The sequence below is a fragment of the Mobula birostris genome, chromosome X (assembly GCF_030028105.1).
Source record: "Mobula birostris isolate sMobBir1 chromosome X, sMobBir1.hap1, whole genome shotgun sequence".
In the NCBI taxonomy this organism is placed as follows: domain Eukaryota; kingdom Metazoa; phylum Chordata; class Chondrichthyes; order Myliobatiformes; family Myliobatidae; genus Mobula; species Mobula birostris.
Genome location: NC_092402.1, coordinates 2,674,170 through 2,699,605, shown reverse-complemented (window position 1 = coordinate 2,699,605; position 25,436 = coordinate 2,674,170). Strand labels below are relative to the sequence as shown.

The following is a 25,436-nucleotide window of genomic DNA, read 5'->3' as shown; positions in this document are numbered from 1 at the left end:
TGAGTTATTTTATTTTATTCAGAGGTATGGCAGTCTGGTACAGGGGTGGGTAATGTGGGAGTTGGGAGTTGTCCGTAGCCGGTAAATTATTTTATTCAGAGATACAGCACTCCAGTACAGAGGTGGGTAATGTGGGATTACTGTGGGAGTTGGGAGTAAGTGAGTTGTCCACAGCCGGAGAGTTATTTTATTCAGAGATACAGCACTCCAGTACAGAGGTGGGTAATGTGGGATTACTGTGTGAGGTGGGGGTAAGTGGGTTGTCCATAGCTGGAGAGTTATTTTATTCAAAGGTACAACATGGTAACAGGTCCTTCCGGCCCAGCAAACCTGCTCCACCCAGTTACACCCAAGTGACCGATTAACCTGCTAACCGGTGCGTCTTTGGACCGTGGAAGGGGAACGGAGCGCCCGGACAGGAACCCCACGCGGCCGCGGGGAGATGGGACAAGCTCCTTACAGACGGCGGTGGAATTGAACCCGGGTCCCTGGTGCTGTCGGCGTTACAGTAACCGTGTGGCCCAAAGGCTGTTGACGTCGGGGTGTTGGTGGGAGAGCCGGGTCGAGGCTGGGAGGCTGCTGAGTAACGTTTGCGCTCTCTCCATTCAGTGGACAAATCAAACTGGCGGATTTCGGCTTGGCGCGATTGTACAATTCAGAGGAAAGGTGAGATTGAAAATTTTGATTTTTCGTATTATACAGGGACCATTAGTGTGTGGGAACAGTGAACCAGGGGAGGTTTGACAGAGGAATACAAAGTTATGCGGGGTTCAGATAGGGCAAATGCAAGCAGGCTTTTTCCACTGTGATTGGGTGGGACTAGAACTAGATGTCATGGGTTTAAGGGTGAGAGGAACATGAGGGAAAACATCTTCACTGAGAGGGTGGAACGAGCTGCCAGCACAAATGGTGCACCTGTGATCAAGTTCAACGTTTAAGAGAAGTTTGGATAGGGACGTGGATGGGAGTGGCGTGGGGGTCTATTGTCCTGCTGCAGGTCAGTGGAAGTAGGCAGTTGAAATGGTTTTGGCCAAAGGGCCAGTTTCTGTGCTGTAATTTTTCTATGACTCTGACCAACCTGATTTTCGCAATCTACCTGCATATTGAAATCCCCCTTGACTATCATAACCTCGCCCTTTTGACGTGCATTTTCTATCTCCCATTGTAATTTGTAGACTACGTCTTTGCTATCCTTTGGGTGTCTGTATGCAACTCCCATCAGGGTCCTTTTTTCCTTGCATTTTCTCAACTACTCACAACAATTCAACACTTTTGTTCCTTTTGTCACTTCCTTCTAGGATTTGATTTCGTTTTTTTTTTTTACCAACAGAGCCACCCCAACCCCTCTGCCTACCTGTCTGTCCTTTCAATACAATGTGTATCCTTGGATATCAAGCTCCCAGCTATAATCTTCTTTCAGCCATGACTCAGTGACGCCCACAACGTTGTACATACCAATCTCTAACTGCACTACAAGATCATTTACCTTGTTCCATATACTGCGTGCATTCAAATATGACACCTTCGGGATCAGTTTCTGAGATACTCAAACCACCCCATCTGGCACCAGCAGTCATTCCATGATAAAAGTCACTGGGATCCCATTTCTTCCCCATTCTGAATAACAACTGAACCTCTTGAGCATGTCTGCATGCTCTTATGCATTAAGTAGCTTCCACATGATTGACTGATTAAATTAAAGGCATCCGTTAGTCTTGCGAGACCATGGATCTGCGCCTGGAAAGTCTTCACTCTCCAGGGCGCAGGCCTGGGCAAGGTTGTATGGAAGACCGGCAGTTGCCCATGCTGCAAGTCTCTCCTCTCCACGACACCGATGTTGTCCAAGGGAAGGGCATTAGGACCCATACTGCTTGGCACCAGTGTTGTCGCAGAGCAACGTGTGGTTAAGTGCCTTACTCAAGGACACAACACGTTGCCTCGACTGGGGCTCGAACTCACGACCTTCAGGTCGCTAGTCCAATGCCTTAACCACGTGCCCACACTTGGCTGATTAGATATTTGCATTAATGAGCAGGTATACCTAATAAAGTGGCCATTGAGTGTTCTGAATTCTGCCCCCTTCCTCTCCAGTCCTGATGAAAGGTCTCGGCCCAAAACATCGCTGCTTATTCCTCTTCATAAGTGCTGCCCGACCCGCTGAGTTCCTCCAGCGTGTTGGCTGTGTAGGATATCCCTGCTTTGTTGGGAGCGGCTGACCTCAATACTTCATTTTCTCTTTCCCAGCCGCCCCTACACCAACAAGGTGATCACGCTGTGGTATCGGCCGCCGGAACTGCTGCTGGGGGAGGAGCGATACACGCCGGCCATCGACGTTTGGAGCTGCGGGTGCGTGACACACTCACAGCAATTGCGACTGCCGCTCAGGATTGCTCGTGTGTGCAAGTGCATTGGGCTGTTCATTATTTCAAAATCCCTGTGTGTGAAACAGGGAACGAGGAAGTGCTTTTGCTCTGTTGTAAATGCTGATAGTGTGGTGGGGGTGGTGGAGATGCACTGGGGCTGTGGTAAGCAGTGAGAGGCATTCGGGTAAGCTACTGTGGGATAGAGAGCTGAAGAAGGAGGGAGAGAAGGTGAGTTCTGGGGGCAAAATATGTCATATGGACAGCAAGGGACTCAAGTTCAACAGGGCAGATGACGAGAACCAGGGATACTTAATTTTCTTTGAGGGAGGAAATTAAGTAGGAACTTACATATTTAAAATCAAAGGAGAAGTGGAGAGAGGGTCAGCCCAGCAACAAGACGCAAACAGGAGAGACGCTGCTGTCTTTGTGCAGAGGGTGGGTGCAGCTGGCTTCACCGTTGCCGACCGCCTGCGTTTTCTCAAGTTTAACCTGAATTGTCATTCGGCCGTATGTGAATACTGTGAATGCGGTCAATCAAAGCAGCGTTACGCCAGGGCCAAGGTGCAGAACGCAGTGCCAGCAGTCATACGGGGCGCATACAAGTCAGCAGCAAGCACCCACCCAAAAAAAAACAGTCCAAGTCCCTGAGTCCGTGTGTGTTGCAGCAGTCTGCAGTTAAGCACTATACAGCTTGTCTTCTGCCGAGTGAACCCCAGATTCTGCCCTACACCACTGTGACTGAGTAACGTAGTGTGTGAGCGACCGGGGGGCTCAGGACTGTGAGCTGCAGTCACTGTGCACGAGTGAGCTGGGCTGGGTGAGGGGGCGGGCATGGAGAGCCAGGGAATCGGAGTGTGCACTCCTCACTGGTATAAGCCTGCCAGTGGACGTGGTCCAGAGATTCACTGTGAGTGCTCCACCCTCACCCTGCTGCTGGGATTTTCTTCTTCTTCCAATAGTTATTGATTTCTATGTAGAAGAATACAGAGTCCAAGAGAATACATATTACCAAACAAAAGAAAAAATATAATAATACCAGATACAGTATATTGAATCACATTAATGAACTCCTTACTCTATACTCATATAGATTAGATTAATTCGTATATTAGGATATAAACAATTTTATTTAAAAAAAAGATCTACACCCACCACCAAAGTTGAAGCTGTTTGGGGGAAAAAAAGAAAAAAATCCAATTTATCAGATAATAAAATATACTATTAACCAATTTCTGTACTTTAACAAGAAATCAAAGAGTATGAAAATAATTTTAAAACGGTCCCCACAAGTTTTGAAAATCTTGGTTAGATTCAGAAATTGAACAGCGAATCTTCTCTAAATTTAGGCGTGCTGTAACATCCGGCAACCACTGAGCATGATTAGGCGGAACAGCATCCTTCCATTTAAACAAAAGCGCCCTCCTAGCCATAAGAGAGATAAAAACCAGATAGGGCAGTCAAAGGATTAGGCTTAAAATTTACTTTAAAGGGTACAGAAAAAGTTTGGAATTCTTCCAATATTTTCCAAGACTCGGGCACGTCCAAAACATATGAATAAATGAAACTTTTCCATTGTTACACCTATCACAGTAGGTAGATATATCCATATAAAAACAAGATAACTTATCCTTGGTCGTATAGGCCCTATGAACCACTTTAAATTGTAGGAGGGAATGACGAGCACAAAACGATGAAGTACTCACCAATTTAAAAATTTCATTCCAAGTTTCTTTAGAAATCGAGGTCTGTAAATCTTGTTCCCAAAGATTTTTAATTTTGTCTATAAGAATCATTTCTCGTTCCCAATGACATATCATAAATATTGGATATCGAGCTGCTGGGTTCTGAGTGCCAGTGTCCTCAGGGATCTGTGACATGTGTGAGCTGGGTGACTCTGTACAACCCCTGTGCGTGACTCTGGGCACGACACTGAATGCTACTCTGAGTGCGACTCTTGAGTGCCGGTGTCAGCTGGGGTCTAGAGCAAGTGTGGCCTGTGATTGTGAGCTGGCCTTTCTGCATGAGTGTGTGCCGTCGGCCACTGCAGCCGTGCCTCCGCCTCCCTCTCCGAGGACGGCTCGGGGGTTGAGTGGGGCACGTGCTGGTGAGCTCTAACACTCCCCTGTGTTCACAGGTGCATCCTGGGGGAACTCTTCACGAAAAAGCCGATCTTCCAGGCCAACCAGGAGCTGGCTCAGCTTGAACTCATCAGGTAGGAGATGAATTTTGGAGGTTTCATTGCTGCTCCGTGCCGGGTGGGGCAGTTGCCCAGCTGTTAGCGCAGCGCTCGACAGAGCCAGTGACCCGGGTCCGATTCCCGTGACCATCTGAGTTTCCATCGGGTGCTCCGGTTTCATCCCACAGTCCAAATGTACGGGCTAGGGAGGCAGAAACAGGGCTGTTTGGCTGTTGTTTTGCTGTGTGTTGTGCCCTGTGTTCTGCCGAACATTGTGGGCATGCTAGGTTGGTGCCCCGACGTGTGGTGACACTCGCTAGCTGCTCCCAGCTCATCCTCAGACTGTGTTGCTCATTGATTCAGAGGCGCGTTTGAAAGTTCGTATCTCAAAATTATTATCAAAGTATACAACCGCATACAACCCTGAGATTTGTTTTCTTGCGGGCATACACAGTAAATCCAAGAACCACAACTGTATCAATCAAAGCCCGGCATTCAACAGACAACAACTGTGCAAATATAAAAGAGGGGAAAAAACAATAACCAAGCAATAAATATCAAGCACGTGAGATGAAGAGTCCTTGAAAGTGAGCCTTTAGGTTGTGGGAACAGTTCCGTTTTGAGATGAGTAAAGTTATCCCCTCTGGTTCAAGAGCCTGATGGTTGGGGGTAATAACTGTTCCTGAACCTGGTGGTGTGAGTCCTGAGGCTCCTGTACCTCCTTCCTGATGGTTGAGGGGTAATAACTGTTCCTGAACCTGATGGTGTGGGACCTGAGGCTCCTGTACCTCCTCCCTGATGGTTGAGGGGTAATAACTGTTCCTGAACCTGGTGGTGTGGGTCCTGAGGCTCCTGTACCTCCTTCCTGTTGGTTGAGGGGTAATAACTGTTCCTGAACCTGGTGATGTGGGACCTGAGGCTCCTGTACCTCCTTCCTGATGGTTGAGGGGGTAATAACTGTTCCTGAACCTGGTGGTGTGGGTCCTGAGGCTCCTGTACCTCCTTCCTGATGGTTGAGGGGTAATAACTGTTCCTGAACCTGGTGGTGTGGGTCCTGAGGCTCCTGTACCACCTTCCTGATGGTTGAGGAGTAATAACTGTTCCTGAACCTGGTGGTGTGGGTCCTGAGGCTCCTGTACCTCCTTCCTGATGGTTGAGGGGTAATAACTGTTCCTGAACCTGGTGGTGTGGGTCCTGAGGCTCCTGTACCTCCTTCCTGATGGTTGAGGGGTAATAACTGTTCCTGAACCTGGTGGTGTGGGTCCTGAGGCTCCTGTACCTCCTTCCTGATGGCTGAGGGGTAATATAATAACTGCTCCTGAACCTGGTGATGTGGGTCCTGAGGCTCCTGTACCTCCTTCCTGATGGTTGAGGGGGTAATAACTGTTCCTGAACCTGGTGGTGTGGGTCCTGAGGCTCCTGTACCTCCTTCCTGATGGTTGAGGGGGTAATAACTGTTCCTGAACCTGGTGGTGTGGGTCCTGAGGCTCCTGTACCTCCTTCCTGATGGTTGAGGGGTAATAACTGTTCCTGAACCTGGTGGTGTGGGTCCTGAGGCTCCTGTACCTCCTTCCTGATGGTTGAGGGGTAAAAACTGCTCCTGAACCTGGTGGTGTGGGTCCTGAGGATCCTAATCTTCCTTCCTGATGGTTGAGGAGTAATAACTATTCCTGAACCTGGTAGTGTGCGTCTTGCACTTCACTCTGTGGTTGGATGTTTCAACGTGCATGTGACAAATAAAGCTCATCTCTTTACCTTATGTAGAACATACACTGAGTCAGGGCATAGACCATAAGATACAGGAGAAAAATTAGGCCATTTGGCCTATCGAGTCTGCTCCACCAATTCATCAAAGCTGATCCATTTTCCCTCTCATCCCCAATCTCCTGACTTCTCCCCATATCCATTCATACCCTGCCCAATCAATAATATATCAACCTCTGTCTTAAATGTACTCAATGACCTGGCCTCCACAGCTACCTATGGCAACATATTCCAAAGATTCACCACTCTCTGGCTAAAGAAATTCCTCCTCATCTCCATTCTAAACAGACATCCCTCTATTCTGAGGTTGTGTCTTCTGGTTGCAGACTCCCCCACCTTCGGAAACATGCTCTCCACGTCCACTCTATTAAGGCCTTTCACCATTTGATAGGTTTCAATGAGGTCACTCCCTCATTCTCCTGGCGTTCCAGTGAATATAGGCCCAGAGCCATCAAACGCTCCTCATATGACAAGCATTTCAATTCCGGAACCAATTTCATGAACCTTGTCTGAAACCTCTCCAGTTTCGTCACCTCCTTTCTCAGATAAGGGGCCCAAAACTACTCTTAGTTCTCCAAGTGAGGCCTCACCAGAGCCTTATAAAGCCTCAGCATTACATCCTTGTTTTTATATTCTGGTCCCCTGGAAATGAATGCTAACATTGCTTTTGTCTTCCTCACCACTGACTCAGCCTGCACATTAACCTTTAGGGGATCCTGCACAAGGACTCCCAAATCCCTTTGCACCTCAAATTTTTTGTATTTTCTCTCCATTTAGAAAATAGTCAACCCTTTTATTTCTTCTCCCATATACTTCCATACACTTCCCAACACTGTATTCCATCTGCCATCTCTTTGCCCATTCTCCTAATCTAAGTCTTTCTGTGGCCTCTCTACTTCCTCAAAACTACCTGCTCTTTCACCTCTTTGTATCATCCATAAACTTTGCAAAACAGGCATCAATTCCGTTATCCAAGTCATTGACATATAATGTAAAAAATTAGTGGTCCCTGTGGGACTCCACTAGTCACCGGCAACCAACCAGAAAAGGCTCTCATTATTCCCACTCTTTACCTCCTGACAAGTAACCACTGCTCTATACACGTTAGTATCTTTCCCGTAATACCATGAGCTCTTAACTTGTTAAAGAGGCTCATGTGTGGCACTTTGTCGAAGGCTTTCTTCAGTACTTAACATCAATCGATTCTCCTCTGTCTATCCTGTTTGTTATTTCTTCAAACAGATTTGTCAGATTTAGGGAAACCATGTTGGCTATGACCTATTTCATCATGTGCCTCCAAGTACCTCAAAACCACATCCTTAACAATCAACTCCAGCATCTTCCCAGCCACTGAGGTCAGACTAACTGGCCTATAATTCCACTTCTTCTGCCTCTCTCCCTTCTTGAAGAGTGGAGTGACATTTGCAATTTTCCAGTCCTTTGGATACGTTCCAGAATCTAGTGATTCTTGAAAGATCATTACTCATGCCTCCACAATCTCTTCAGTCACCTCTTTCAGAACGCTGGGGTGTACACCAGGTGACTTGCCTACCTTCAGACCTTTCAGTTTCCGAAGAATCTTCTCCCTAGGTTTGGTAACTTTACACACTTCTGCCCCCGAAACTCTACAGCTTCTAGCATAATGCTAGTGACTTCCACTGTGAAGACTGATGCAAAGTACTTAATCAGTTCATCTGCCATTTCCTTGTCCCCCATTGCTACCTCTCCAGCATTGTTTTCCTGCAGTCCGATATCCACTCTCACCTCTCTTTTACACTTCATGTAGCTGAAGAAACTTTTGGTATCCTCTTTAATATTATTGGCTGCCCACCACCCTGCGACCAGACATTGTCCTAGTGTCTGAGTCGACTAAGCAAGTGGTGCTGCTGGAGCTGACAGTCCCACGGGAAGATAGCTTGGAAGAGGCCTTTGAGAGGAAGCTCTCCAAGTACGCAGGACTGGTCAGCAACTGTCAGCAGGCTGGATGGAGAGCGAGGTGTCTCCCAGTGGAGGTTGGTTGTCGGGGATTCGCAGCCCGTTCTTTAGTTAGAGCCTTCAGCATTTTGGGCGTCGAGGGAGAGAGGAAGAGGAGAGCCATCCGCAGTACCACCAATGCGGCAGAGAGGGCCTCAAGATGGCTGTGGCTCAAAAGAGGGGAGCCATGGAGTCATAAGTAGCTAGCCATCTGGACACAAGCTGGGGTCTGATCAGCCCCGGCTGGGTCACCTGGAGGAGGTTGTATGATGTTAAAAGACCCGAAACACCCGATGATTCCAGGAACATCACTGAGGATGTGTCCAGAAGCATCAATAGATGTATGCACACAGAATTCCATCTTTTCTTTCATAATGAATTTTTTTTAGTTGCCTTCTGTAGGTTTTTAAAAGCTTCCCAATCCTCTAACTTCCCACTAATTTTTGCTCTATACGATGCCCCCTCTTTGGCTTTTATGTTGGCTTTTTCTTCTCTTGTTAGCCAAGGTTGTGTCACCTTCCTCTTTGGGATGTGTATATATCCTGCGCCTTCCAAATTGCTTCCAGAAATTTCAGCCATTGCTGCTCTGCCGTCATCCCTGCCAGTGTCCTTTTCCAAACAATTCTAGCCAGCTTCTCTCTAGTGCCTCTGTAATTCCCTTTTACTACACTTGATACATCTGACTTTTAGCTTCTCCTCCTCAAATTTACAGGTGAATTCGATCATATTGTGATTACTTACCCCTGAGGGTTCCTTTACCTTAAGCTCTCTGATCAATTCCAGTTCATTGCACAATACCCAGTCCAGAGTAGCTGATCCTCCAGTGGGCTCAACCAGGAACTGCTCTAAAAATCCATCTATAGGTCCTCTAGAAATTACCCTCCTGTAATCCAGTACCAACCTGATTTTCCCAATCTACTTGCATATTGAAATCCCCCATGACTATTGTAACATTGCCCTTTTGCCATGTGTTTTCTACCTCCTGTTGTAGACAACATCCTTACTACTATTTGGAGGTCTGTATAAAACTCCCATCAGGAGCTTTTTTTTACCCTTGGCTCTATCCAGAATGATTCATTGCCTTCCGACCCTCTGTCACCTCTTCCTGATGACTTGATTTCATTTTTTACCAACAGAACCACACCACCCCCTCTGCCTACCTGCCTGTCATTTCAATGCAATGGCATCCTTGGACATTAAGCTCCCAGATATAATAGAAACATAGAAAATAGGTGCAGAAGTAGGCCGTTTGGCCCTTCGAGCCTGCACCGCCATTCAGTATGATCATGGCTGATCATCCAACTCAGAACCCTGTACCTGCCTTCCCTCCATACCCCCTGATCCCTTCAGCCACAAGGGCCATATCTAACTCCCTCTTAAATATAGCCATTGAACTGGCCTCAACTGTTTCCTGTGGCAGAGAATTCCACAGATTCACCACTCTCTGTGTGAAGAAGTTTTTCCTCATCTCGGTCCTAAAAGGCTTCCCCTTTATCCTCAAACTGTGACCCCTCGTTCTGGACTTCCCCAACATTGGGAACAATCTTCCTGCATCTAGCCTGTCCAATCCCTTTAGGATTTTATACGTTTCAATAAGATCCCCCCTCAATCTTCTAAATTCCAACGAGTATAAGCCTAGCCGATCCAGTCTTTCATGATATGAAAGTCCTGCCATCCCAGGAATCAATCTGGTGAACCTTCTTTGTACTCCCTCCATGGCAAGGATGTCTTTCCTCAGATTAGAGGACCAAAACTGCACACGGTACTCCAGGTGTGGTCTCACCAAGGCCTTGTACAACTGCAGTAGTACCTCCCTGCTCCTGTACTCGAATCCTCTCGCTATAAATGCCAGCATACCGTTCGCCTTTTTCACCGCCTGCTGTACCTGCATGCCCACTTTCAATGACTGGTGTACAATGACACCCAGGTCTCGTTGCACCTCCCCTTTTCCTAATCGGCCACCATTCAGATAATAATCTGTTTTCCTATTTTCTTCCTCCAACCATGACTCTGTGATGCCTACAGCATCATAGATGTCAATCTGTAACTGTGCTACAAGAATCAGTGCAACTTTATTGCGTATACTGCGCACATTCTAATGCAGCGCCTTCAGTCCTGTGTTCACCCTTTGCGATTTTGATGTTGCAGCTCATCCTGTTGACTGCCATTTTGTCCTGTCGTCAGCCTCTCCTTGCTCAGACTCTCACTGCACACTGCCTCTTGTCTGCAAACCAGCGAGTTCACCCTCAGCACCGTCTCTCCGGTTCCCAGCCCCCTGCCAAGTTTGTTTGAAACCTCCGGAACACCTTTAGCAAGCCTGCCCGCAGGGATATTTGGTCACCCTCGGGTTCGGGTGTAACCTGTCCCTTCTGCACAGGTTGTTCTTTTTCCCCGGAAGAGGTCCCGATCATCCCTAAATCTGAACCGCTGCTCCCCCACCCCACTGCACCAGTTCCTCAGCCATGCCTTCACCTGCCAAATCATTCTATTCTTACCCTCACTGGCATTTCCAGAGATTGCTACCCCGGAGGTGCTGTTTCTCAGCTTTCTACCTCGCTCCCTAAAATCTCCCTTCAGGGCTTCCTCGGCTTCTCTACTGTGCCAATGCTGCCAGAGTGCACCAAGACTTCTGGCTGCTCACCCTCCCTCTTGAGAATGCTGTGGACCCGATCCGAGACATCCCCGACCCTGGCACCTGGGAGGCAACGTGCCATCTGGTTGCCTTATCATGCCCACGGAATCTCATCTCTGTTCCTCTGACTGGGGAATCTCCTGTCACCTCTGCAGTCCTCTTCACTTCTCTGCTGTTCAGAGCCACGGCACCAGACTCAATGCCAGAGACATAGCATCTGTTTCAGTTCAGGAATGAAACCTCCCAGCCTTCAATGAACACACCTGTGCGTGACTCCAGGCTGACCCTCGGGGGTGCCTGATGTAGCCAGTCATTCGTACCGTGTTTTGAAATCAGCATGCAAGCCAAATGAAAGCAGCCTGCCCAGCATTATCCTCTGGTGTGACTTTTTATTGTGAAACTTTGTCTAGATGTTGTAGTTAACCACGGAAGGGGAACAGTCTTGCCAGTATCGACACACAACACTGGAAAACAAGAAGAGGCCCCTTGACCCCTCATGCCTCCTCATGGTTCTCAATCCCTGATCGTTCAGTGATTGGTTTATCAGTCAGATCTTCTGGTTTCTTCTGTGTAACGACGGCAGAATCAAAATATTTGTTCACCCTTTCCATTTCCCAATTCCCCTGGCCAATTCTCTGAAGAGCCAGTCTTTTCCCAAGTTGTTCACTTTACAATGGTAAGCTTTGTATTCGTCAACTTTCATCATCATCATCAGGTGCGGTGCCCAGATTGAGCTCTGACTGCCATGGCCCACACACTCCTGTTTCAGGTCAAGTGGATCAATTCATTGGTATTCATTTCCAGTTCTCTGGCTGCTGTGTCCATCATCATTTGTCTTTGTCTTCCTTTTGCTTTCTTCCCTTCAATCTTTCCCATAATTACCGTGCATTCTAACTCCTCTTTTTAATCACATGTCCAATGAAGTCACGTTGCCTTTTCATGATCTCATACATTATTTCTCTTTTTGTGCCTTGCTCTGTTCATGACATCCTCATTAGTTATTCGTTTTGTCCATGATATTCTTTACATCCTTCTCAAAAACCACATCTCTGCTGCTTCAATTCATTTCCTCATGTTACTAGATATTGTCCAACATTCTGAGCCATATAACATAACTAGATAAACGTAACATTTCAGTACTCTGAGGCGGGTTGTCATGCCTAGTTTAGTGTTTGTCAGTATACTCTTTATTCTCATAAAGGTGTCTTTTGCCATCCCTATTCTTCTTTTGATATCCAAGTCGCACCTGCCATCTGATGTCACCCAGCTTCCTAAGTAGCAAAAGTTCTGTACTTGTTTTATGTCTTCCCCGTTTATTCTCAGCCTGCAGATAGGATTCTCCTTCTTTTTGGATATCACCATACATTCTGTCTTTTTGCAATTGTCCACTTTAACAAATTTTTACTCTTTTTTATTTCTTGCCCCTTTGTTCTCATACTCATTCATCCCCCACATGTCTCTGGTTTGTCGTCTTGTAGTTCTTGATTCGGAATCAGAATCTGGTTTAATATCACCGGCCTATGTTGTGAAATTTGTTGTTATGGGGCAGTAGTACATTGCAATACATAGTAACAAACTGTAAGTTACCGTAAGGATATGTGTATTAAACAAGTAGTGAGGTATGTTCATGGGTTCACTGTCTATTCAGAAATCTGATGGCGGAGGGGAAGGAGCTGTTCCTGAAGTGTTGAGTGTGTGTCTTCACCTCCTCCCTGATGGTGGCGGTGTTCTGGGTGACGGGAGTTTTTAATGACAGAAAACTGCCTTTTTGAGGTGGCCTGGATGGTGCCCAGATTAAGCAGCAATTTTTTTCAGCCTATTTCGATCCTGTGGACTGACCGCACCAACCCCCCCACCCCCCCGCAACCCATACCAGTCAGTGATGCAAGCAGTTAGAATGCTCTCCACAGTACATCAGCGGAAACTTGCGAGCGTCTTTGATGACATACCAGGTCTCCTCAAACTCCGAATGAACTTGCTTGAGTCTGGCTATTTGATGGGTTGGTTGTTGTTAGAGCTGGCATTTTGAATAAGGCGACCACAACCTTTCTGTTCTCCCTCTTCCCTTTCTTCGTTTTCTGCTTCTGGTAACTCTCAGCAGTCAGCTCTAAGCGACCAGTTTCACGCTTCGTTCCTGACTCCCGAACCTGCGGATCGCAAAATCACCGCGATCCAACAGCGCTTACTTAAGCCCATCGCCCCTGCTAGGCTAGACTTTCAAATTGACCCCCAGATGTGTAACCCAACTTCGAAGATCCTTCCTCTCCCAAGGATGAGACTTATGGATCTTCTGTTGGCATTTCTGTAGCTTCTCCAGGTGTGTAGCCCGTCTTTTGAGATCCTCCTCCTCCCGGGGATGAGATCTGTGGATCTTCTGTTGGCATTTCTATAGCCTCCCCAGGTGTGTAGCCCGTCTTTGAGATCCTCCTTCTCCCAGGGATGAGATCTGTGGATCTCCTGTTGGTGTTTCTATAGCCCCCCCCCCCCCCCCGCCAGGTGTGTAGCCCGTCTTTGAGATCCTTCTCCTCCCAGGGATGAGATCTGTGGATCTCCTGTTGGTGTTTCTATAGCCCCCCCAACCCCCCAGGTGTGTAGCCCGTCTTTTGAGATCCTCCTCCTCCCAGGGATGAGATCTGTGGATCTTCTGTTGGCATTTCTGTATCTCCTCGAGTGAAGCCCATCTTCAAAGATCCTTCTCCTTCCAGAGATGAGATCTGTGGATCTTCTGTTGGCATTTCTGTAGCTCCGCCCCCCCCCCCCCCCACAGGTGTGTAACCCGTCTTTGAGATCCTCCTTCTCCCAGAGATGAGATCTGTGGATCTTCTGTTGGCGTTTCTGTAGCTCCTCGAGTGTAGCCCATCTCTGGAGCTCCTGTTGGTGTTTCTGTGGCGCTGTTTTTTTATGTGATGGGTTGCTAGCCCTATGCCCAACCCTCCTCCTTTCACAGCCAGGCTTGGGACCCGCCATGGCGGAGTTAGGATCCGACAGTAGTGCGAGCTGACATAGTTTCTATTTCATCCCATCCCGAATGTGCTCAGCTGTGTGAAGTGTTTCACACTCAGGGTTCACTGTTGGGATTGAGTTTCACGGGTTTGCCATGGCCCAGGGGGTGTGGAGGCGGTTCCTGGCCATCTCTGAGGGTGCTGGAACTGCTGCGGATAACCATTCTGCTCTGTTGTTTTGCGTTTCTCCAGTCGGTTATGCGGCAGTCCTTGCCCAGCTGCCTGGCCAGACGTCATTAAGCTACCCTACTTCCACACCATGAAACCCAAGAAGCAGTATCGGCGGCGGCTCCGTGAAGAATTTGCATTGTAAGTTCCGTCGGCGGCGCGAACGTGGCACTCGGTGGTGGGGTGCGTCTTGAAAATGCCCCGGGATATTTGATGGGACCACGTAGAGGGCGTTTTCTTTGAGTCCATTCAGCCCATCCAGTCTGCTCTGCCATTCCATCACGGCTGATTTAATATCCCACTCAAACCTATTCTCCTACCTTCTCCCAGTAACATCCGACGCCCTGCCTAAACCGCCGCATCAAATATACCCAACTTGGCATGCACAGCCGTCCGTGGTAAAGAATTCCACAGATTTGCCATTCTGAGGCAGTGTCCTCTGGTCCTAGACTCCCCCGACTATGGGAAACATCCTTTCCACATCCACTCTATCTGTGTCCTCTGGTCCTAGACTCCCCCACTATAGGAAACATCCTCTCCACATCCACTCTATATGTGCCCTCTGGTCCTAGACTCCCCCACTATAGGAAACATCCTCTCCACATCCACTCTATCTGTGTCCTCTGGTCCTAGACTCCCCCAACTATGGGAAGTATCCTTTCCAAATCCACTCTATCTGTGTCCTCTGGTCCTAGACTCCCCCACTATAGGAAACATCCTCTCCACATCCACTGTATCTGTGTCCTCTGGTCCTAGACTCCCCCACTATAGGAAATATTCTCTCTATGTCCACTCTATCTTGTCCTTTCAATATTCGACAAATTTCAATGAGATCCACCCCCCATTCTTCTAAACTCCGGTGAGTCCAGGCCCATGGCCGTCAAATGCTCCTCATACGTTAACCCTTTCATATGTGGAATCTATTCTCATGAGCCTCCTCTGGATCCTCTCCGGTGCCAGCGCAACCTTCCTTTGACAAGGGGCCCAAAATGCTCACTGCTCACAGCCGCACTAACCTGGCCTGGAGTGTATGCAGGCCAGGAAAAGGAACAGGTCATTCAACCCTTTAATACCATTCCATCATTTCAAGAAATCTGTGTTCTTCATCCTTAACGCCATCAGAAACTGACCCCTGCTGCTCAGGGAATGTGATACAAATTCACACAGTGCTCTTCATGGGCAAGTACTCACTGACTTCCTGCTCTTTTCTTGGATTCTGACCCCCCAAGTCCCAAAGTTTCGGGGTGACGAGGTGGAGACACGTCCCTACCAAAGGAGGTGTAATGCACTCCTTCCGTCTGCTAGCCTGTAGGTCACCCATGGGCAGGGTACAGCACCTGCTTCGCCCCCTGATCAGAGTCACGTGAATTCATGGGAGCAGGTGGCGGACGGTCGTATGAGTAGCCGGTGCACATCACAAGTCCTGGTGATGGGACGGCGGCTGAAGAGTATTGATAAATTGACCTTTGCTGGGTGTGAGCCGAGCCCTGGTGAACGGCCCTTCGTTGTCCGTTGTCTCGTCTTTTGGGGATGGAACCCCCGGGGGGGGGGGGGGGCACGCGCTCTCTGCGTTGTGAAGCAGTATGTATTGTTCCTGTGCCTCTGTAAGCTGGGCCCAGGTTCCCCACCGTGTGTGTGTGTCTCTTCTGTCTGTCAGGTTGACAATGTGGCAACGTGCTGTTTAAGGACATCAGAAATAGGAGCAGGAGTCGGCCATCTGGCCCGTTGAGTCTGCTCCGTTATTCAATAAGATCGTGGCTGATCTGACCATGGACTCATCTCCACCTGCCTGCCTTTTCCCCACAACCCTTAATTCCCCGACAGCACAAAAATCTATCCAACCTTGTCTTAGATATATTTACTGAGGTAGCCTCCACTGCTCCATTGGGCAGACAATTCCACAGATTCACCACCCTCTGGGAAAAGCAGTTCCTCCTCATCTCCGTCCTGAATCTACTCCCCTGAATCTTGAGGCCGTGTCCCCTCGTCCTACCAGTGGAAACAACCTTCCTGCCTTTGCCTCATCTATCCCTTTCATAATTTTACGTGTTCCCGTAAGATCTCCTCTCGTCCTTTCTGCAGTATCCCGCTCCCTGCCCTGGACCTGCTGGACAACATGCTGACACTGGACCCCAGCAAGCGCTACACCGCTGAGCAAACCCTCCAGAGCGACTTTCTCAAGAACGTCGACCCCACAAAGATGCCTCCTCCTGAGTAAGTATGGCGGCCCACTGCGTGAGCACGGGCACACCGGCGTTCCGCGGTTCTCCGTACGGTTTCTTCCTCCTGCAGTGTGACCCTTCCCTTCTCCCGGCATTGTACTTGACGCGAAGCAGCTCTGTCTGCACCGGCGGCTGTGAGCACGCAACTAACCGGCGGATAGCCTGCGACGGCGCTGCGGGGAGCTCAGAGACCAACAGAACTGAACAAATGCTGCCCCGCCCAGCTCAACAACAACAGCAGCGCACCCTCAGATCAAACCAGGTCAGGTTTAATTGTCACTCAAACCATACGTGGAGACAGCCGAATGAGGCACTGTCCCCCAGTAAGTTCCTCCAGCAACGTAGTGCCCATCTAACTCGGCCAGCTGTGGTACGCAACACCCAGACTGCTGCCCGATCAGCAGGTCAGTTCTTCGTTAATACTGCCGCGGGAAGTACAGCCCTTCCTTCACCACCCGTCCCCCCGGTATCACTCCTCTCCCAGTACTTCCCCATTCTGCGATAACACACAGTTCTGCTCCCGATGGTATGGGGCTGTCTCAGTCAGTGACCTGCCGGGTCGTACGGACACTCAGTTCTGGCCCCGATGATGTGAGGCTCCCTCGGTCACTCTCCTGCCTGGTCGTACGGACACTCAGTTCTGTCCTGATGGTGTGAGACTCCCTCGTTCACCATCGTGCCTGGTCGTACGGACACTCAGTTCTGCTCCTGATGGTGTGAGGCTCCCTCGGTCACTGTCCTGCCTGGTCGTACGGACACTCAGTTCTGTCCCCGATGCTGTGGGGCTCCCTTGGTCACTCTCCTGCCTGGTTGTACGGACACTCAGTTCTGTCCTGATGGTGTGAGACTCCCTCGTTCACCATCGTGCCTGGTCGTACAGACACTCGGTTCTGTCCCTGATGCTGTGAGGCTCCCTCGGTCACTGTCCTGCCTGGTCGTACGGACACTCAGTTCTGCTCCTGATGCTGTGAGGCTCCCTCGGTCACTGTCCCGCCTGGTTGTACGGACACTCAGTTCTGTCCCCGATGCTGTGGGGCTCCCTCGGTCACTGTCCTGCCTGGTCGTACGGACACTCAGTTCTGTCCCCGATAGTGTTAGGCTCCCTCGATCACTCTCCTGCCTGGTCGTACGGACACTCAGTTCTGTCCCCGATGCTGTGGGGCTCCCTCGGTCACTCTGCTGCCTGGTCGTACAGACACTCAGTTCTGTCCCCGATAGTGTTAGGCTCCCTCGGTCACTCTGCTGCCTGGTCGTACGGACACTCAGTTCTGTCCTGATGGTGTGAGACTCCCTCGTTCACCATCGTGCCTGGTCGTACGGACACTCAGTTCTGTCCTGATGGTGTGAGACTTCCTCGTTCACCATCGTGCCTGGTCGTACGGACACTCAGTTCTGTCCCCGATGCTGTGGGGCTCCCTCGGTCGCTGCCCTGCCTGGTCGTACGGACACTCAGTTCTGTCCCTGATGCTGTGGGGCTCCCTCGGTCACTCTCCTGCCTGGTTGTATGGACACTCAGTTCTGTCCCCGGTAGTGTTAGGCTCCCTCGGTCACTGTCCTGCCTGGCAGGCTGACAGCAGATGGAATACTGGGACTGATGAGCGGGCCAGTGTGTCGGCATTTGATTTAGGGAGTACGTGAGACGAGCAGGAAGCTGCCGGTTTAAATACTCTGCGCCACCCGTTGGGCGTGAGACGAGTCTGGTAGTTGTCCGCCAGCCCGCCATGGCTCAGTTTTAGCATTTTCCTTGCCGCCTCCCTTCCAGCCTCCCCCACTGGCAGGATTGCCACGAGCTGTGGAGCAAGAAGCGCCGGCGGCAGAAGCAAGCCGGAATTGTCGAGGACCCGCCGGTGCCGAAGGCGCCGCGCAAAGACACCGCGACCAGCACCGACGACAGTCGCAACAGCACACCGCAGAGCGTGGCCCCCGCAGCGGGGAAAGCTCCAAGCAGCAGCATTACCGATGTGGCCGGTGAGTGGATAGAGAGCCGGGGGTGGGGACACTGACGTGGACGGTGAGTGGACAGGGACGGGGGGTGGGGACACTGATATGGACAGAGAGCAGGGGGTAGTGGGAACACGCGGACAGAGAATGGACAGAGAGCGGGGGGGGTAGTGGGAATACGTGGACAGAGAGTGGGGGGGTAGTGGGAACACGTGGACAGAGAGCGGGGGGGTAGTGGGAACACGTGGACAGAGAGCGGGGGGTAGTGGGAACACGTGGACAGAGAGTGGGGGGGGTAGTGGGAACACGTGGACAGAGAGCGGGGGGGTAGTGGGAATACGTGGACAGAGAGTGCGGGGTAGTGGGAACACGCGGACAGAGAGCGGGGGGGGGTAGTGGGAACACGTCGACAGAGAGCGGGGGGGTAGTAGGAACACGTGGACAGAGAGCCGGGGGTGGGGACACTGACGTGGATGGTGAGTGGACAGAGACGGGGGGTGGGGACACTGACATGGACGGTGAGTGGACAGGGACGGGTGGGGACGGTGAGTGGACAGAGACGGGGGGTAGTGGGAACACGTGGACAGAGAGCGGGGGGGTAGTGGGAACACGTGGACAGAGAGCGGGGTGGTAGTGGGAACACGCGGACAGAGAGCTGGGGGGGTAGTGGGAACACGCGGACAGAGAGCGGGGGGGGGTAGTGGGAACACGTCGACAGAGAGCGGGGGGGTAGTAGGAACACGTGGACAGAGAGCCGGGGGTGGGGACACTGACGTGGATGGTGAGTGGACAGAGACGGGGGGTGGGGACACTGACGTGGACGGTGAGTGGACAGGGACGGGTGGGGACGGTGAGTGGACAGAGACGGGGGGTAGTGGGAACACGTGGACTGAGAGCGGGGGGGTAGTGGGAACACATGGACTGAGAGCGGGGGGGTAGTGGGAACACATGGACAGAGAGCGGGGGGGTAGTGGGAACACGTGGACAGAGAGGGGGGGTAGTGGGAACACGTGGACAGAGAGCGGGGGGGGGTAGTGGGAACACGTGGACAGAGAGCGGGGGGGTAGTGGGAACACGTGGACAGAGAGCGGGGGGGTAGTGGGAACACGTGGACAGAGAGCGGGGGGGTAGTGGGAACACGTGGACAGAGAGCGGGGGGGTAGTGGGAACACGTGGACAGAGAGCGGGGGGGTTAGTGGGAACACGTGGACAGAGAGCGGGGGGGTAGTAGGAACACGTGGACAGAGAGCGGGGGGGTAGTGGGAACACGTGGACAGAGAGCGGGGGGGTAGTGGGAACACGTGGACAGAGAGCTGGGGGGGTAGTGGGAACACGTGGACAGAGAGCGGGGGGGATAGTGGGAACACGTGGACAGAGAGCGGGGGGTAGTGGGAACACGTGGACAGAGAGCGGGGGGGTAGTGGGAACACGTGGACAGAGAGTGGGGGAGTAGTGGGAACACGTGGCCGGTGAGTGGACAGAGAGTTGGGGGTAGTGGGAACACGTGGACAGAGAGCGGGGGGGTAGTAGGAACACGTGGACAGAGAGTGAGGGGGGTAGTGGGAACACGTGGCCGGTGAGTGGACAGAGGGCGGGGGGGTAGTGGGAACACGCGGACAGAGAATGGACAGAGACGGGTGGGTCCAGTGAGTGGACAGAGAGCGGGGGGGTAGTGGGAACACGTGGACAGAGAGGGGGGGGTAGTGGGAACACGTGGACAGAGAGGGGGGCTAGTGGGAACACGTGGGCAGTGAGTGGACAGAGACGGAGGGTGGGGACACTGACGTGGATGGTGAGTGGACAGAGAGGGGGGCTAGTGGGAACACGTGGGGGGTGAGTGGACAGAGACGGGTGGGAAAACTGATGTGGACGGTGAGTGGACAGAGACGGGGGTAGTGGGAACCCGTGGATGGTGAGTGGACAGAGACGGGTGGGGACGGTGAGTGGACAGAGAGCGGGGGGGTAGTGGGAACACGTGGACAGAGAGCGGAGGGTGGGAACACTGACGTGGATGGTGAGTGGACAGAGAGCCGGGGGTAGTGGGAACACGTGGCCGGTGAGTTGACAGAGATGGGGACATTGATGTGGACGGTGAGTGGACAGAGAGCGAGGGGTAGTGGGAACCCATGGGTGGTGAGTGGACAGAGGGTGTGGGGACACTGATGTGGACAGTGAGTGGACAGAGACGGGCGGGGACACTGATGTGGACGGTGAGTGGGCAGAGATGGGGGGGTGGGGACACTAACGTGGACGGTGAGTGGACAGAGACGGAGGGTGGGGACACTGATGTGGACAGTGAGTGGACAGAGATGGGCGTGGACACTGATGTGGACGGTGAGTGGACAGAGACGGAGGGTGGGGACACTGACGTGGGTGGTGAGTGGACAGAGACGGGGGGGTGGGAACACGTGGACGGTGAGTGGACAGAGACAGGCGGGGACACTGATGTGGATGGTGAGTGGACAGAGACGGAGGGTGGGGACACTGATGTGGACAGAGACGGAGGGTGAGGATACTGATGTGGACGGTGAGTGGACAGAGACGGGGCGGGGACACTGATGCGGACGGTGAGTGGGCAGAGATGGGGGGGGTGGGGACACTGACCTGGACGGTGAGTGGACAGAGATGGGGGGGGTGGGGACACTGATGTGGACGGTGAGTGGACAGAGATGGGGGGTGGGGACACTGATGTGGACGGTGAGTGGGCAGAGATGGGGGGGGTGGGGTCACTGACCTGGACGGTGAGTGGACAGAGACGGAGGGTGGGGACACTGATGTGGACGGTGAGTGGACAGAGACAGAGGGTGGGGACACTGACCTGGACGGTGAGTGGACCGGGGTTGGGGGTAGGGACACTGATGTGGACGGTGAGTGGACAGAGACAGGCGGGGACACTGATGTGGACGGTGAGTGGGCAGAGATGGGGGGTGGGGACACTGATGTGGACGGTGAGTGGACAGAGACGGAGGGTGGGGTCACTGTGGACAGTGAGTGGACAGAGACGGGGTGGGGACACTGATGTGGACAGTGAGTGGACAGAGACGGAGGGTGGGGACACTGATGTGGACGGTGAGTGGACAGAGATGGGGGGTGGGGACACTGATGTGGACAGTGAGTGGACAGAGACGGAGGGTGGGGACACTGACGTGGACGGTGAGTGGGCAGAGATGGGGGGGGTGGGGACACTGACCTGGACGGTGAGTGGACAGAGACGGAGGGTGGGGACACTGACGTGGATGGTGAGTGGACAGAGATGGGGGGTGGGGACACTGATGTGGACGGTGAGTGGACAGAGACGGAGGGTGAGGATACTGATGTGGACGGTGAGTGGACAGAGACGGAGGGTGGGGACACTGATGTGGACGGTGAGTGGGCAGAGATGGGGGGGTGGGGACACTGATGTGGACGGTGAGTGGACAGAGACGGGCGGGGACACTGATGTGGACGGTGAGTGGGCAGAGATGGGGGGGGGGAGGTGGGGACACTGACCTGGACGGTGAGTGGACAGAGATGGGGGGTGGGGACACTGATGTGGACGGTGAGTGGACAGAGACGGGTGGGAACACTGACGTGGGTGGTGAGTGGACAGAGACGGAGGGTGGGGTCACTGTGGACGGTGAGTGGACAGAGACAGGGTGGGGACACTGATGTGGACAGTGAGTGGACAGAGACGGAGGGTGGGAACACTGATGTGGACGATGAGTGGACAGAGATGGGGGGTGGGGACACTGATGTGGACAGTGAGTGGACAGAGACGGAGGGTGGGGACACTGACCTGGACGGTGAGTGGGCAGAGATGGGGGGGGTGGGGACACTGACCTGGACGGTGAGTGGACAGAGACGGAGGGTGGGGACACTGGTGTGGACGGTGAGTGGACAGAGACGGAGGGTGGGGACACTGGTGTGGACGGTGAGTGGACAGAGACGGAGGGTGGGAACACTGATGTGGACGGTGAGTGGACAGAGATGGGGGGTGGGGACACTGATGTGGACGGTGGGTGGACAGAGACGGAGGGTGGGAACACTGATGTGGACGGTGAGTGGACAGAGATGGGGGGTGGCGACACTGATGTGGACGGTGGGTGGACAGAGACGGAGGGTGGGGACACTGATGTGGACGGTGAGTGGACAGAGACGAAGGGTGGGGTCACTGTGGACGGTGAGTGGACAGAGACGGTGTGGGGACACTGATGTGGACGGTGAGTGGACAGAGACGGAGGGTGGGGACACTGACGTGGACGGTGAGTGGGCAGAGATGGGGGGGGGGTGGGGACACTGACCTGGACGGTGAGTGGACAGAGATGGGGGGTGGGGACACTGATGTGGATGGTGAGTGGACAGAGACGGAGGGTGGGGACACTGATGTGGACAGTGAGTGGACAGAGACGGGGGGTTGGGGACACTGATGTGGACGGTGAGTGGACAGAGATGGGGGGTTGGGGACACTGATGTGGACGGTGAGTGGACAGAGACGGAGGGTGGGGACACTGATGTGGACGGTGAGTGGACAGAGACGGGCGGGGACACTGATGTGGACGATGAGTGGACAGAGATGGGGGGGTGGGGACACTGATGTGGACGGTGGGTGGACAGAGACGGAGGGTGGGGACACTGATGTGGACGGTGAGTGGACAGAGACGGGCGGGGACACTGATGTGGACGATGAGTGGACAGAGATGGGGGGGTGGGGGCACTGATGTGGACGGTGAGTGGACAGAGACGGGTGGGAACACTGATGTGGACGGTGAGTGGACAGAGATGGGGGTGTGGGGACACTGATGTGGACGGTGAGTGGACAGAGATGGGGGGGGTGGGGACACTGATGTGGACGGTGAGTGGGCAGAGATGGGGGGTGGGAACACTGATGGGCCTTGGGGTGAGTTGGGATGGCGGGGTAATGTGCCTCTGATATTTCCACTGTTCCCATAAGACACAGGAGCAGAATTAGGCCATTCAGCCCATCGAGTCTCCTCTGCCATTCCATCATGCCTGACCTTCTCACCTGCCTTCTCACCATATCCTTTGATTTCCCCGACCAATCAGAAAACTGTCAACTTCCACCTTAAGTTTGTCCACGGACTTGGCCTCCACCTCAGTCTGCAGCAGAGCATTCAACAGATTCACTACTCTCTGGCGAAAGAAAATTCCTCCTTACCCCTGTTCGAAAAGGTTGCCTCTCAATTTTGAGACTGTGCCCTCTAGTTCTGGATACCCCCACCAGAGGAAACATCCTCTCCACATCCACCCTATCTCAGACATCCCCCCTCTCCCGGAAGTTCCGGGAGTCTCCCACATAAGAATAGTGGCTCCCTGATGCCTGCAAATTATATACAATATCATGGAAATCAATTTTTTTGAGAGCGAGAGAGAGAGAGAGAGAGAGAGAGAGAGCGAGCAAGCGAGAGCACGAGAGAGAGCGCGAGCAACCACTAGAGAGAGAGAGAGAGAGAGCACGAGTGAGCGCCATGGCAGAGTGTTCCCAAAAAAAAATATAAAACGTACGTCACCCCAGACTACACTAAAGTGTACCCTTGACTAATAGGGGTCAAAAATAATGACAGTGTTGCTTGCTGCACTGTTTGCAACAGTGACTTTTCTATTGCCCATGGTGGGTTAAGACTGTAAAAGACATGTTGAGGTGAGTTTAACAGGTGTCATTCGTTCATTAGCATAGCTAATATTATTTAAACTAGCTGGCTGGCTGCTAAGGAGCTACTCTATTGCAGACATCCCACCTCTCCCGGAAGTCTCCCGCAAATTGATGGTGCTACCTCCCTGAAATCAGTTTTTGCAGGGTGGGATGTCTGCTATCTAATCCTTTCAACATTCGGTAAGTTTCAATGAGATTCCCCACACATTCTTCGAAATTCCAGTGAGTACAGGCCCAAAGCTGCCAAACGCTCCTCATATCTTAACCCCTCCGTTCCTGGAATCATCCTCGTGAACCTCCTCCTAGATTCTCTCCAATGACAACATATCTTTTGTGAGTTATAGGGCCTAAAACTGTTGGCAATACTCCAAGTGCGGCCTGACTAGTGTCTTATAAAGCCTCAGCATTATCTCCTTGCTTTTATATTCTGTTCTCCTTGAAATAAATGCCCACATTGCATTTGCCACCACAGACTCAACCTGTGAATTAACCTTCTGGGAGTCTTACACGAGGACTCCTAAGTCCCTCTGCACCACTAACCTTTCGGGCCAGCTGTCACCTTATTGATGAGACTTGAACCAGAGGTCACGCCTTAAAGAGTGAACTGTGGAATATTTAAGGGGAACATGAGGGGAAGCTTCTTCACTCAGAGGGTGGTGAGAGTGTGGAACGAGCTGCCAGTGGTGCATGCGATTTGAACTTCAGCCTTTAAGAGATGGGTGTGTGGATGGGAGGGCTATGGTCGGGGTGCAAGTCAATGGGTGTCGGCAGATCAACAGGCTGGCATGGACTAGATGGGCTGAAGGGCCTGCTTCTGTGCTGTAACTGACCACTTGAGGGATGAAGGTGAAGATTAGCTTTATTTGTGAAATGCATCGTTTGTGTCAACGACCAACGGTCCGAGGATGTGCTGGGCTGCTCGCCTCCATAGCGTGCCCACAACTCACCATCCCTCACACTCCGTCCTTGACATGTGGGAGGAAACCGGAGACCCCTTGGGGGGTTGGTGGGGGGGTGTCACAGGGAGAATGTACTACCTCCTTGCAGACAGGGTGGGAGTTGAACCTGGGTCACTGGCACTGTAAGCTAAAAGCGACTGCGCCCCATCTTGCCGCCCCAGCAGTTTCTCTGCAGCAGCTTCAGGTCCAGCCTTAGCTGCAGTAGTTTGGTTTGTGGCAGCAGAGGTCACCGAGGGGGGAGAGGAATTGCACAATGTTTTCTCCCGTCATGAGGGCAGCTGACAGTGGTGCACGTCGAAAGCAGGAAGTGAACTGTCAGATGTCACTCCAGCGGCCAAAACCCCCGAGGATTTCATCTGTATCCAACTGCCACTGCGGAATACGCTCAGTTGTCGCACCATCAGGTATAACCTGCTCGCTAATGCCAAAACTGAATCACCCAACCATGTGGTACTAACTCAGTGCATAAAAACCTGCAGACACGGTCTAGAGATTCAGTTGTTGTTCAGATCAAACATCAGAATGAGGAAGAAATGTGGGCTCAGTGACTTTGACCGTGAATGATTATTGGTGTCAGATGGAGTG

General features: G+C 52.1%; 1 protein-coding gene across 1 annotated transcript in view; it reads left to right on the top strand.

Annotated features, from left to right (window-relative positions):
- LOC140191387 (cyclin-dependent kinase 12-like) overlaps window positions 1–25,436 on the top strand; it is a 113,397-nt gene that overhangs the window by 63,394 nt on the left and 24,567 nt on the right. Inside the window, 6 exon segments of the mRNA XM_072248765.1 lie at window positions 610–666; window positions 2,245–2,346; window positions 4,498–4,575; window positions 14,104–14,220; window positions 16,162–16,293; window positions 18,064–18,269. Of these exon segments, the coding sequence (XP_072104866.1) occupies window positions 610–666; window positions 2,245–2,346; window positions 4,498–4,575; window positions 14,104–14,220; window positions 16,162–16,293; window positions 18,064–18,269 (692 nt within the window).